At 39.8% G+C, this 14,759-nt stretch overlaps 2 protein-coding genes and 1 pseudogene across 6 annotated transcripts in view; 2 read left to right on the forward strand and 1 right to left on the reverse strand.

Moving 5' to 3' along the window:
- LOC148376968 (uncharacterized) overlaps positions 1–14,759 on the reverse strand; it is an 80,338-nt pseudogene that overhangs the window by 53,808 nt on the left and 11,771 nt on the right. The gene's annotated exons all lie outside the window — the stretch shown is intronic.
- On the forward strand, positions 90–3,272 carry LOC148376975 (uncharacterized). The gene is made up of 2 exons (XM_088352217.1): positions 90–352; positions 1,900–3,272. The coding sequence occupies exons 1-2, from the start codon at positions 232–234 to the stop codon at positions 2,799–2,801; spliced, it is 1,023 nt and encodes a 340-aa protein (XP_088208343.1). The 5' UTR covers positions 90–231; the 3' UTR covers positions 2,802–3,272.
- The window catches only part of LOC148376976 (uncharacterized), a 96,715-nt gene continuing 87,066 nt past the window's right edge, over positions 5,111–14,759 (forward strand). For 3 of the 4 annotated variants that reach the window (XM_088351651.1, XM_088351633.1, XM_088351624.1), the window contains exon 1: positions 5,111–5,378. In XM_088351651.1, the coding sequence (XP_088207777.1) occupies positions 5,258–5,378 (121 nt within the window). In that variant the 5' untranslated portion in view covers positions 5,111–5,257. Of the gene's footprint in view, positions 5,379–9,751; positions 11,349–14,759 lie in introns of those variants that run through there. The other variant, XM_088351615.1, reaches the window with a different exon arrangement.

Raw genomic sequence — 14,759 nt, forward strand, 5'->3', positions numbered from 1 at the left:
TTCGTTCGCCAACAACACAGCAGAGAGGAACTGTGAGATGGTATGATACTAGGGGACGATAGAGCACCAAAGAGATAGATGACAAGAAGAAGAGAAGAACTACACGTCACTGCCGCCATTGTCGGCGCCTTTGTGGTGTTTTGCTCAGTCGTGTGCACAATCTGACTGCATTTAATTTCTTGAAGGTTCAAAAACTGCATTTAACTCCGGAAAAGTTCAAAGGTGGCTAAAATGTGCGAGAGATGGAAAGGAAATTTGAAAGAGGAGATTCAAGAAGAGACCGAGCGAGAAGATCGACGGCTAAACCGAGTTAGCATTAGCAAGGAGCTACGAGTTGTGTTGAACAGAGCAGGTTGGTCACTTTTATTTCCATAACATTTTTATTTTCCCTAAATCTCAACATATTTTCCGATAAGAGCAACGCATGTTATTTCTTCTCCCTCCTCGCCTAACAAGGGAGAATCGGAGGTAAGAAGCACAGAAGAAGATGCTATAAAAGAGTACGGATCAGGGTGTGTAGTGCAGGAAATGGAACGCTTTGAACTACAAAAATTATGTGAATGGCATAGATCTAGCACAGCGATAGTTACATACCTGCCAAGTAAACCCACTTTGGTGTTACGGTTGGATCACAAAAACATCGGGTTTCCCCTTAAAAAATAGGTTTGCATGTCAGCTCCCTCAAATTATCCTCAATGTCGGGTGCTCTGGCCCCGGAAATACACATCACTATAGCTGAGTCGCTGAGCTTTATGTTACGGGTGATGGAGTCACCTAAAACTAGGGTGCGGGAGCCAGTAGACCGAGTTGGAGTGGGACGAGCTAGGGGGCTGAACTTATTATGTGTCTGGATTGATTTAGCAAGCCGTTTAGGGCTAATCCTAACCGGACCAGCAGTTTCGCTACAACCCACTCTAGCACTGGTGTCCGTGGCACCTAACATTTTCCTTTTAAACTGCTCTAGGTCATGGACAGGTCCCTCTAGAAGGGTTAACTGCCTACAGAAGCGGGAGCAACCTTTACAACAATACTTACTCACTTGGTTAAACTCCTTTTGACCCTTTTTTATCATACATATTGGTTTCAAAACCAGATGCAAGCATTTATTTTGTAAAAACGTCACAACATTCTGAGAATAGGGAGCTTTATGTGCTTACTTTTGGCGAGAGATGGGAAGGAGTGCTTGTACTTTTTGCATAGCTCCACCCATCCCTCCCACTCACCCAATCAAATGACTAAGTTCTCTTCCGGTGTTTTGGCATATTTACAGTTCTGTGGATTCATCATAAGGTATCTGAACACTGAACACAGATTACATAGTGAACTTTTATATAAAGGATTATTTAGCGTTGTACAGCTAAAACGAGTTTTTCCCCCCCATTTTTTTGTGTGACACCTTGACTGTAAATTGTAGTGAAAAACGTGCCATATATATACTGCGAAGTTATCATTCGACGGTAAGTTTCGGTTTGGCTTTGCGTGTAACTTAATAGGATAGACGAAACAAGTTTTGGACAAGATGGAGAAATTTTGCATGCAATCAAATCTGTCTCTGAGCCACAGATACTCGTAGAAAGAGCCATATATGGCCAGTGCGGCTTATAGTCCGAATTTTACAGTATGTAACATTGTGCTTTGTCTATCACCGACAGAAGAATTGGCATCAGTCCTTTAAAGCTGAGCACTTTGTGTTCCTAAATGCCAATATTCAGTAGCGACCGATGATATTTATGTTTTTGTTATAGATATTTTAATTGAGGTTCTGTGTCGTTTCTGTCTCCTTTAGAAGTATTACATAAATGCAGTCTATATATTTATACAGTTTGTCATTTATCTGTTTCGATATTATGTCGTATATTTGGGATGATGCGAAACCTATGTGTGTCTTGTGTCCAACAGATGTCAGTGAAGAATTCCTGCCTCCTGTCCGTCAGGAACCAAAGTTTCCTGATATTAAAAAGGAGGAGGAGGATGTGGAGCCTGTTTGTGTTAAAGAGGAGGGACTTTTCACAGAGTTGCTGGTGACTGAGACCTCTTTAACTCCTGGGAGTCAGGTTAAACATGAAGAGAACTGGCAGGAGCCTCCAAGCATCAACTCCCGTCAACACGTGAAAAGTGATGATGAGGAGACGTCTGACACTAATGGCGCCGAACATTCAGAAGGTGATAAAACTGATGCCGCCAAACAGTCAGAAAGTGATAAAACATGTTCTCAGTGTGGGAAAACGTTTCCAATCAAATATCGATTGAAGTTGCATATGAGAACCCACACCGGTGAGAAGCCTTTTTCCTGTTCAATCTGTGGTCTAAAATTCAGCCAGAAATCAAAACTAAATATACACACAAAAACCCACACTGGTGAGAAGCCTTTTTCCTGCTCAGTTTGCGGTCAAAAGTTCACCCAGAAAGTAAGTTTGAATTACCACGCTACAACCCACACTGGCGAGAAGCCTTTTTCCTGCAAACTTTGCGGTCAAAAATTCAGCCGGAAAGAATACTTAAAATCACACACAAGAACCCACACTGGTGAGAAGCCCTTCTCCTGCTCAGTTTGCGGTAAAAAATTCAGCTTCAGAACAAGTATGAAAAACCACGTTACAACCCACACTAGCGAAAAGCCTTTCTCCTGCTCCTTTTGTAGTAAATCATTCAGCCTGAAGGTATACTTAAAACTACACACAAAAACCCACACTGGTGAGAAGCCTTTTTCTTGCTCAGCTTGCGGTCTTAGCTTCTCAAGTCAAGCCAAAGCTCAGGATCACACATGTGCCGGAGAAAATGGCATCGGTCACTCTGCTTGATATATCATTTCTTGCATTTACATTTCAAACTCAACCAGTGAATGTACAGATTTGTGTACTCTTCGTGTCATATCAATTCAAAAATTCAAAAAGATATCTCTACATACACACACATTTTATTTGTATAAATATAAATGTAAATTATATATATATATATATATATATATATATACTGTCTGTGTATTTTGGAAAACATAACTATGTTTGATTTATCAATTGCAATTTGGATGTGATTTTTTTTTTTAAAAAGCGCATTTTCTATGCTAGTTCTTGTTCTAGTGACAAGCAAATCATGAGTTTACGACTGTAACAAAACAATAACTATAGATCTCCAAATAAAAATAGAATTACAGTTGAAAAAAAATGCTCTCTATTGGTTTACCCAGGTGTACCAATATTGGAGGGCTTCTCCTTTCAGAGTAACAAAGCTATTTAGCTCAGCAAGGTCAAGTCAAGTCACATTTATTTACGACGCCCCCGGCCGAGTCATTCCTAAGACTTAAAAAGTGGTCGGCGGCGCCCTCTCTTGGCTGCGGCTGCATCGGGTCAGGTGCAATCGACATTTCGTTCTGTGTACATTGTTACACAGAATGACAATACAAGGAAATTATTATTATTATTATTAATCACAAAAATGTCTCAAAGGACTGCACAGGATTACAATTACAAAATTGCACAATTACCTGATCTTAAACCAGCATGCGGGCAAGGAACCACTCAAAAACCTCAGTGTGAGGAAAAAAAAGAAACCCTGAGAAAGGATCTTACATATGGTAATCCCCCTTTCAGGATTGATCAGGGTGAATTACCATTAGCATTACTGTACACAGAATAGTAAACACTTGGTAAGATGTTTATAATGTCCAGAAAGAGCATGACACCAACGACGCCCCCAGCCTGTAAACTAGTCCAGAAAGTCTATGACGGCCACGACGCAGCTTCCCATCTCTGCCAGCTGGTAATTGCAGGGGTTGACATGCTTCAGGTCGGACGCTGGTCCGCTGACTCATCTCAAATCGTCCTTCTTCGTATCAGCCAGGCAGGCGTCGGAAAAAGACAGGACAAAACAGAATATGAGGTGGGCATCAATCATAAGCTTTGGAATAGAAGTGTGTCTTGGCAGGGCGTTCCATAACACCGGGGCCCGGATGGAGAACGCTCTCAAGCCCGCAGACTTCTTCTTGGCTCTCGGAGTCACAAGTAGACCGGCATTTTCAGAGCGGAAGTTCCGTGCAGGAACATAGGGGAAAATCAAATCGGAGAGATAAGAGGGTGCAAGTCTATGCAAACATTTGTTTGTTAATAAGAGAACCTTAAAGTCACATCTTAAGTGGACTGGGAGCCAGTGCAAGTTGTCCAATACAGGAGTAATATGCTCATCCACCCAAAAATATCAAAGATGTTTAATCTTTTTTCATATTTCTGTCAGTGAATATGTTTTCTGTTAAATTTGATGAACACTCCCAATTTCTCATATATAAAATTTACTTAAGAATCTCCCCTTGTATAGGATTACCTGTATTATTATTTTTTTCACTTTACCTATTCATATACTTTCCTTTTCTCTATATTTCTTCAGCACTTATTGTTGTTTTGGAGTTGATGACTTGGTATTGTTGTTAGGCCTTTTCATGCTCGTTTTGTTTGGAATGATGAAATGTTCAATTAAAAAAATAGAAATACAACACACAAAACTTGAAAATATTGCAGCCATCAACAAAAATAAATGTGTTTTTGGTGTATTTCATGGAGCGCTATTTGGTGTGAATATAACAAGACGTTTTCCTACAACTGATAAGGAAATTTCAAACAATCGTTGAGAGCGCCATCTAGTGGACGCATTTCAGAATACCTTTCCCTTCTCTCTTTGCTTTGCAACCTATAGTGATGGGAATTTCTTCTCTTTTTAGAGAAGTGGCTTTTTCGGCTCCGCTCACTAAAACGGGCAGGCGCCTTTAAATCCATGGATTAAAGACACCAAAACATTTTTTATTCTTTTTTTCAAATATATTCAAAATAAATATGAAATGTGATACCCCAAATAAATCACTTTGAAAATGTTTATCTTACAATGTTATCATAGCCTTTATTGTTTCAAAATAAAGTGAACTTTAGCCTGGTTTGAACTTTTGCATGGATCATACGAAGAAAAACACACAAAGAAAACGACACTCGTATTGACCAGTTAAGAGAAAGAGCGAGAGAGAGAATTTCGAAGGGAGTCGACTCATTAAGCCGCTTCGTTCTCCAACAACACAGCAGAGTGAAACTGTGAGATGTATGATGCTAGGGGGCGCTACTGCACCAAAGAGATGGAAGCAATCGGAGAAGAAGAGGAACCACACGTCACTGCCGCCATTGTCTGAGCCTTCGTGTTTTTTTGCTCCAGTTGTGTGCAGAATTTAACTTCATCTAACTGCTTTTAACTCTGTAAAAGAGTTTTAAAGGTGGCTAAAATGTGCGAGAGATGGAAAGGAAATTTGAAAGAGGAGCTTCAGGAAGAGAACGAGCGAGAAGATCGACGGCTAAACCAAGTTAGCATTAGCAAGGAGCTACGATTCGTGTTGAACAGAGCAGGTTGGTCACTTTCATTTCGATAACATTTTTATTTTTCTTCTGTTAGCCTCTGACTTTTTGATTGTCATCGCTCTTGGCCAAGTGCAAGCTTTTCTTTACGGTAATATCAGCCCATGACAACCTATGAAGGCCTGTTTAAGGAAAAGGGGAAAAAAACGTCATGACCAATTCGGGTCCAAAAAATCTTTAGCCAATCGTGACCGATTTATATGTGATTGACACATTGGTGGGCCAATCAATTCCCAACGTAGATATGTACACATTTCCGGTGAGTATTGAAATCAGAGCCGAAGATGAACGCAAAGCCAATCTTCATTTTTACGCATCATTATTACCGGCAAGTCTGTACAATCGTGGATTTCCTTTAAAGGAAAATCAAAAATACAAGCATTAAAGGAAATCAAAATCTAAGCATAGTGTTTTGTTAGATGATGCTGCTTATTTTATGAAAGTATGAGGATATCTGTGTAATCGCGGTGTACCTGTCCCACCAAAGATCACATTCACGCTGGACTGGATAAGGAGTTTTCTTTATTACAGTTTCTGCAAATGAATGAGTCACAACATTAGCTTTTCTGCTGGCTTTGATCTCTTTGATCTCAGTAGCAGTTCTCTCTGAAGACTGCCCAACAAAGCATATCAAAGAGCTTTCTTTTCAATTGACATAAAATACATTTTAGAATATCACAATACATATTTACATCCATTTTAACAAGATACCTTTAACAAGAGATCGTATAGTGTTTTTTTTTTTAACGTTTACAATGAATTCAACACATTTTTCTTCAGTCTGAATTTTAACCAACATTATCCTTTTTATATATGAGAAAATAGAAATAAAAAGAATAATGAGTTTAAAAATGGGTACAAGTTACCTGCAAATGGATGAGTCACAACATTAGCTTTTCTGCTGGCTTTGATCTCTTTGATCTCTACAAGGGGAATTCATAATTTAGTAAAACAGAAACAAAACGAAAATAAACCTAAACAGCTTTCCAACATCAATCACATTACTGTGCATGTTGAGAGATTTGTCAGCTGTGGTTTTAATGTTTGAAATTAACTTTTTTTGTGGAGCACCAAAAGATGTGTCTTACCGTTGGCAGCTCGCTCTGTGGACTGCCAACAAAACCCCGCCTTCCGGTCACATGTCAAAAGCCAAAACAAAGCCTACCCCACACCAGCAGGTGGCAGTGTTGGACTCATCATTGCAGGACACTTACCAAAAACTATACACATGTTTCAGCAGGAATTTCAATAAAACAAAAGTTATTATTACACCCGTTACATCTGTTTGAGCGCGTGACGGGTGAAACAGGATGTGTGGTGCGAAAAAGTGCAAGAATGGTATGTTCCAGAACAGACGGTAACTACCGCAAGCAGGGTGATGACCCGGAGGCAGTAGGTAAACAACTGCCTGGAAACCACAACCAGGAGGGGCCAACACATGATCCTGCAGGGGAGGAATGACCAATCAGAGTGAGCTAAGGATAACTGCAGTATACACATAGCCAAAAGGCTTTCAAACATACGTGCCAAGGGCCAGTTGAGGCCTGATAATTTTACACCCCTACCTCGATTAGAAAGTTCAAAAGGACAGTTGTATTTAGTGCCTCCTAGTGAAAGAACAAAATGATTCATTTAAAATAACAATATTGATTTGAAAATGAATCCAAGATACACTAACTATGGTATAAACATAGAAAAAACATTTTCATTATTCGAGAAATTTGCATTTATTTTAAATAACATGGGCAATTGTTAGCCATTTTTTGGTGATGGGTAACCAAAAACCTCAATGAGATTGAGCAAGGAAATGAGAGGTCAAATTTTGCGTTTTGGTCACTTCGAGTCTTCATAGTTTGTATTTTGTTTTGCACTCGTTTTTGGTTGCACTACACAATACAGCAACATCTACTAGTCAAATAATACACATCGTCCCTTCAATGCATTGAATCTCAAACAGTGGGGCGCGCCACCACAGAATTTGTCAAGGGGGAGCGCCGAACGTTTGACATCGGGGATGTCAAGGCTAAAACATGAGATTGTATTAGGATGAAGAAAAGAACAACCTCTGAGTCAGAAATTAGGTTTTTGATAGCCCTAACATCGGATGCTCAGGCTTCCGAGATATGCTTCCGAGATGGGCTCAGGAAGGAACCACCCTCCCTCAATGGCTAGAGGCTCGTTCATTTGGGAACACGCACATAAAACAATACATCTGATTGGCTTAAGTGAGATCACATGAATACATGAAACAAATCTGAAAACTTATGCTTAAATGAAGTGAATAATGCTGGTCACTAGATGTCGTGTGAGCATAATAAATGAGCACTAAGGAAAGTGAAACTATGTAACACAAAAGGTATAATGCGTCACTGCAAAAAAAAAAGAGCGTAGGGAGGAAAGCTCTTCCTCGCACTTCCCAGCATCAAAGCATAGGGTCATCTTGATTCCTAGTTAAACAATTTTGTTTGGATTATTTTGCAGTTTATTGTTTAATCTCCTGATTTTGAGTTAATACTAGTGTTGATCTTTCTGACTATGGTTTACGATGATCAGTAAAAATGTTTATAGTTTAAGGATTTGTATTTTATCTTTGAATTTAAGATATTTCTTTATTCTTTTCATTCTCTTATATGTTAGTCACGGTGTTTCCCATACCATATCAGAACCCTGGCAAGTCACCAGGGTCTCATTGGTGCTTGCCAGGGTCTCAAACTTGGACGCGGAACAGGGGGAGGCTGCCGCACTTTAAGATCAGAAACGGTTCACCAAAGGTTGCAATATGGAGGTTCACAGATCCCTTAACCGCATGAGTTGTTGGGCACCAATGAGAACCCAACTTTGGACAGCCTTCTCCACTGGTGACGGTTCCTGACCTGTTCTTGGCTCGTGGTGTCTGCACAGTTTTTTTTCAGTCTTGCTCTCCTCCAGCCCCCCTTAGACTTATGATTTTATACAGAGGACAAAAGGGATTTTTTTTAAAAAAGGAGGCAAAGCGGGAAAATGATCCTTATAATAATTATAATAATAATAATAATTTCCTTTGTATTGTCATTCTTTGTAACAATGTACACAGAACGAAATGTCGATACACCTGACCCGTTGTAGCGAGCCGATGCAGCCGCAGCCAACAGAGGGCGCCGCTATTTTTACCAATGTTATAAGTCTTAGGTATGACTCGGCCGAGGCGCGAACCAGCGACCTCCCAGTCTCAGAGCGGGCGCCTTACCATCTAGGCTACTGATGGTAACCAATATAACAGCTCAACATTCACAAATATACATTTCTGACATTCATATGGACTCATTTCACTTACCTTCAAATTCAGACTACAAAGTGCACTTAATTATAAGGCGCTTCCCATATGTTATTAAAGGTAAGACCATTTTGTACAACCCACATTGAAATATTTAAGATATTTACAAAGAAAGAGTGCACACAAAAGGAGTTTTAATAGTATAAAGTACCTAAACCCCTTGACATTGTGGTGGGCCGCAGAATATTTGATAAACAAATATGTGTCTGTACGATGTCACCAGTCACTGAAATACGCCATATTAGTGGAAAGCTTAAACTCTTGAGATTCAAAATATGATGACCATTTCTAAATACACTCACCAGAGAAACATCAGTCCGAAACGAGATACCCAAAAACTATAAACCCTGCGTAACTCACCATTACTTCACCTTCTTTGAATTTTGTGACAATGGCTTTGTTACATTTGGGCAATTCATAGAATCCAACCGTGTATTTATTCCAAGCCACACGATCATGCTTACAGATTCAAAATAATCCGCATGAAACATTTCTGCTTCGTTGCTTGTTGTAATTCGTCTGTTCCGCCACATTATTTCCGTTTACAAGTCAACAGACTTGTAAAATGATTCTCAATATGGCCGCCAGCCTTCCCCTTTCGATTGACACCCTTCCCATGATTAAGGTCTGTTCATGCTAGTTTTTTCACGCACAAAGCACCAAGTTACATTCAACTTGCGTCTTCCTTGACACATACATTCGACGTGTCTCACTCTTATAAGACCCTTTACTGGATGGTCCGCTACCCCTGGCGGTGGCTAGAAAAAAGGGTAGCGGCTTATAGTCCGAATTTTACGGTATGTAACATTGTGCTTTGTCTATCACTGACGGAAGAATTGGAATCAGTCCTTCAAAGCTAAGCACTTTGTGTTCCTTAATGCCAATATTCAAGAGAAACTAATGATATGTGTCATTTCTGTCCCCATTGGTTAGAATTATTACATGAATGCAGTCTATTTTATATATTTATACATTTTGTCACTTATCTGTTTCGATAATATGTCGTATATTTGGGATGACACATAACCTATGCGTGTCTTGTGTCCCACAGATGTCAGTGAAGAATTCCTGCCTCCTGTCCGGCAGGAACCAAAGTTTTCTGATATTAAAAAGGAGGAGGAGGATGTGGAGCCTTTTTTTGTTAAAGAGGAGGAGACACTTTTCACAGAGTTGCCAGTGACTGAGACCTCTTTAACTCCTGGGAGTCAGGTTAAACACGAAGAAAACTGGCAGGAGCCTCTAAGCATCAACTCCCGTCAACACGTGAAAACTGATGATGAGGACACGTTCGACACTAATGGCGCCGAACAGTCAGAAGGTGATAAAACATGTTCTCAGTGTGGGAAAACGTTTCCATTCAAATATCGTTTGAAGTTGCACATGAGAACCCACACTGATGAGAAGCCGTTCTCCTGCTCATTTTGCGGTAAAAAATTCTGCCTTGAACAAAGCTTAAAAAGACACACAATAACCCACACTGGTGAGAAACCTTTTTCCTGTTCAATTTGTGGTCTAAAATTCAGCCGAAAGCAAATCTTAAAAGACCACACCACAATCCACACAGGCGAGAAGCCTTTTTCCTGCAAAGTTTGCGGTAAAAATTTCAGCCGAAAGCAAGTCTTAAAAGACCACACCACAATCCACACTGATGAGAAGCCTTTTTCCTGCAAAGTTTGTGGTCAAAAATTCAGCCTGAAGGCATGCTTAAAAATACACACAAGAACCCACACTGGGGAGAAGCCTTTCTCCTGCTTAGTTTGCAGTAAAAAATTCAGCGACAGAGCAGGCTTAAAAAGACACACAAGAACCCACACTGGTGAGAAGCCTTTTGCCTGCGAAGTTTGCGGTCAAAACTTCAGCATGAAAGAAAACTTGAAAATACACGCAACAATCCACACTGGGGAGAAACCTTTTGTTTGCTCAATCTGTGGTGAAAATTTCCGACACAAGTCATACCTAAACTCACACACAAGAACCCACACTAGCGAAAAGCCTTTTTCCTGCTCAATCTGTGGTGAAAATTTCAGACTGAAGGCATACCTAAACTCACACACAAGAACCCACACTGGTGAGAAGCCTTTTTCTTGCTCAGTTTGTGGTCAAAGATTCCGATGGAAGAAAGTCCTAGAAAACCACACAAGAACCCACACTGGAGAGAAGCCTTTTACCTGCAAAGTTTGTGGTAAAAACTTCAGAAGTAAAGGAAACTTGAAAATACATTCAACGATCCACACTGGGGAGAAGCCTTTTTCCTGTTCAATCTGTGGTCTAAAATTCTGCCAGAAATCAAACCTAACTTTACACACAAGAATCCACACTGGGGAGAAGCCTTTCTCCTGCTCATTATGTGGTGAATCATTCAGCCGGAAAGAATACTTGAAAACACACACAAGAATCCATACTCATTAGTAGCCCTTTTCCTGCTCAGTTTGCGGTCAAAAATTCTGCTGGAATCATGCCTTAGACTACCACTCAACAATCCACACTGGCGAGAAACCCTTTTCCTGCTCACCTTGCGATTTAAGATTTTTAAGTCAAGCCAGAGTTCACGTGTGCCAGGGAAAATAGCATCCGTCACTCTGTTTGATAATGTTTCATTTCTTGCATTTATATATAAAAGAAATCGACCAACGAATGTACAGAAACTATATGTGTGTATTCATGTCTGTACAGAATATATGTATATATATATATATATATATATATACTGGACTGTCTCAGAAAATTAGAATATTGTGATAAAGTTCTTTATTTTCTGTAATGCAATTAAAAAAACAAAAATGTCATACATTCTGGATTCATTACACATCAACTGAACTATTTCAAGCCTTTTATTATTTGAATATTGCTGATTTTGGCTTACAGCTGAAAAAAACTCAAAAATCCTATCTCAAAATATTAGAATACTTCCTCAGACCAAGTAAAAAAATAATTTTATAACAGCAAAACTAAATCAAACATTTGAAAATGTCCATTGATGCACCTAGTACTTGGTTGGGAATCCTTTTGCACGGATTACTGCATCAATCCGGCGTGGCATGGAGGCAATCAGCCTGTGGCATTGCTGAGGTGTTATTGATGCCCAGGATGCTTCGATAGCGGCCTTCAGCTCATTTGCATTTGTAGGTCTGGTGTCTTTCATCTTCTTCTTAACTATACCCCACAAATTCTCAATGGGGTTCAGGTCAGGGGAATTAGCAGGCCAATCAAGGACAGTGATGCCATGGTCAGTGCACCAGTTACTGGTGGTTTTGGCACTGTGGGCAGGTGCCAGATCATGCTGGAAAATGAAATCCTCATCTCCATAGAGCTTTTCAGCAGATGGAAGCATGTAGTGCTCTAAAATCTCTTGGTACACAGTTGCATTTACTCTGGACTTGATGAAACACAGTGGACCAACACCAGCAGCTGACATGGCTCCCCAAACCATTGCTGACTGTGGGAACTTCACACTGGATTTCAAGCAACTTGGATTTTGCTCCTCTCCAGCCTTTCTCCAGACTCTGGCGCCTTGACTTCCAAATGAAATGCTTGCTTTCGTCTGAAAAGAGGACTTTGGACCACTCTGCAACTGTCCAGTGCTTCTTCTCCATAGCCCAAGTCAGACGCTTCTTCCGTTGTCTTGAGTTCAGAAGTGGCTTGACCATGGGAATACGGCTATTGTAGCCCATTTCCCGGACACGTCTGTGAACTGTGGCTTTTGATACCTGGACTCCAGCTTCAGCCCACTGTCTTTGAAGCTCCCCCAAATTCTGGAAGCGGCTCTTCTTCACAATTTTGTTAAGGCTGCGGTCATCTCTCTTGGTTGTGCAGCGTTTCCGGCTACATTTTTCCCTTCCGACAGACTTTTTGTGGATATGCTTTGAAACTGCACTCTGTGAACAGCCTGCTCTTTGAGAAATTTCTTTTTGTGTCTTACCCTCCTGATGGAGGGTATCAATGATGGTCCTCTGGACAGCAGTCTTCCCCATACTTGTGATTTAGTTTACTGAACCAAGCTGAGTGTTTTTAAGGCTCAGGAAACCCTCGCAAGGTGTTTCGAGTTAATTAGATGATTCAGGTGATTAGTTGAATAGCCTACTTGTATACTTTTTCATGATATTCTAATATTTTGAGATAGGATTTTTGAGTTTTCTTAAGCTGTAAGCCAAATTCAGCAATATTCAAATAATAAAAGGCTTGAAATAGTTCAGTTGATGTGTAATGAATCCAGAATGTATGACATTTTTGTTTTTTTAATTGCATTACAGAAAATAAAGAACTTTATCACAATATTCTAATTTTCTGAGACAGTCCAGTATATATATATATATATATATATATATATATATATATATATATATATATATACATATACACACAGTTACACGCACTTCATACAAGCTTACTTTGTTCCAGGTTGGTGCTTGAATTGATTGTGAAGATATGAAATCATTGAAAACGAATTCATCTGTTTTGGTCTCCAGAAAGCATCCAAGTTAAATAGCCATGAAACACATCTTCATCATCACTTCAAAAACATTTGAACTGTCATCAAACCGTTACCGTACAAAATCCAGTCTAAATTTCAGGGTCTCATCAAACAAGATCCGGCTATAGTTTTATTTCAAGTTTTTCAACAAAACGTTGGCCGAAATTTGCAGAAAATATTTGAAGAAAGGGCTCCTAACTTGAGAGATTATGGAGGATTTAAAATACTGAGAACTCAAACAACGCTTGAAGTTTTTTTCGTCTACGTACTTCGCGTGAAACTCCGGAACAGTCGGATTTTACAACTGATACGAGGCAAAAATATTGAAGAGTTTAAACTAAATGTTGACCGATCATTGGGCGGGACGATTATATATTCGTGTGTGTCTATGCGGAACATCCAATGTGATTAACGTATACGGGATTGAACCCATTAAGCAGCCGGCACTGTCTCGGTTTCTCACAAGTCGCCTTCATAAGTGACAATATTTTAAGTAATAGCTAAAGGTCCGTTTTATCTCCTTGCCATAGGTTCTCATGAAAAACCCACCGCATTCTAAGAGGATAACAGCTTTTATGCTTACACAAGCCGCACCAGTATATAAGCCGCATGTGCCCACATTAAAACACATAACACAATCACAAGTTTAACCCAAACCCGACTTTAAGTCCCCCGATTGTATATATATATATATATATATATATATATATATATATATATAAAAATATAAAGTACACAATCCAAAAACCACAGTCGGCAAAATGAATAGATAATGATACCGGTAGTTGAGGTTTGATGCAGACCTGCAGAGTCCGGGTCCCGTTGAAAGTAATCCAAGGAAAAAAAAAGGTATATTTCCAAAGGTAAGGGTGGGAAGAATATATATCCACTTATGTCTGCTGCGTCCACAAACACGTCTCAACTTTACTCCTCTTCCCATCAGCCCCGGTTGTTTTTGCCCCTTCTTTTTGATTTGCCTGTAGAAAACACATCAAAATAAGGAAATACATTGCAAAAATATACAGTTGCAAATCCATATTACACATGGTTTTACATATTTACAAAGAAAGACCGTACACCGAGAGAGTTTTCAAAGCTTTAATAATAACAATATAACTTTCATCCCAAACTGTGCCTGTGAAAGGTACCAACACGCTACTAGGAACACGCTCGCAACGCATCAAATATATGTTAAAAAAAAATATCGAAATTGTAGGATCCGAAAAAATACCATCCTCATCTTTCTCCCTATAATTGAAGCCATAAAAGGCGTCTTCCTCATTATCGGAAAGAATCTTTGCCATTTGGACAATTTGTGCTCAAGCTGAGAAGTTGCAGTCTTCCTCAGCGTATATATTCCACCGGTCTAAATCTAGCCTTTTGTACTCGAGCGCCGCTGGCGGCCGTTAGAAAAATGACATAAATTGGCCGCACCACTGAATAAGCCGCAGGGCTGAACATTTGGGGAAAAAAGTAGCCGCTTATAGTACGGAATTTACAGTATATGGCTCGCAAGCCACAAATTCCCGAACTCTGGTTTGGACGGACGGCCAGATCTTGGGTGGTTTTATGCTCTGTCCGTTTTGAT

Source organism: Urocampus carinirostris, chromosome 1 (assembly GCF_059441175.1).
Source record: "Urocampus carinirostris isolate Australia breed hairy pipefish chromosome 1, RoL_Ucar_1.0, whole genome shotgun sequence".
In the NCBI taxonomy this organism is placed as follows: Eukaryota; Metazoa; Chordata; class Actinopteri; order Syngnathiformes; family Syngnathidae; genus Urocampus; species Urocampus carinirostris.

Bases quoted from the DNA above. Each gene is read 5' to 3' on its own strand.
- LOC148376975 (XM_088352217.1), top strand. From the start codon at position 232: ATGTGCGAGAGATGGAAAGGAAATTTGAAAGAGGAGATTCAAGAAGAG. The intron at 353-1,899 runs GTTGGTCACTTT...TGTGTCCAACAG, and splicing joins AGTTGTGTTGAACAGAGCAG to ATGTCAGTGAAGAATTCCTG.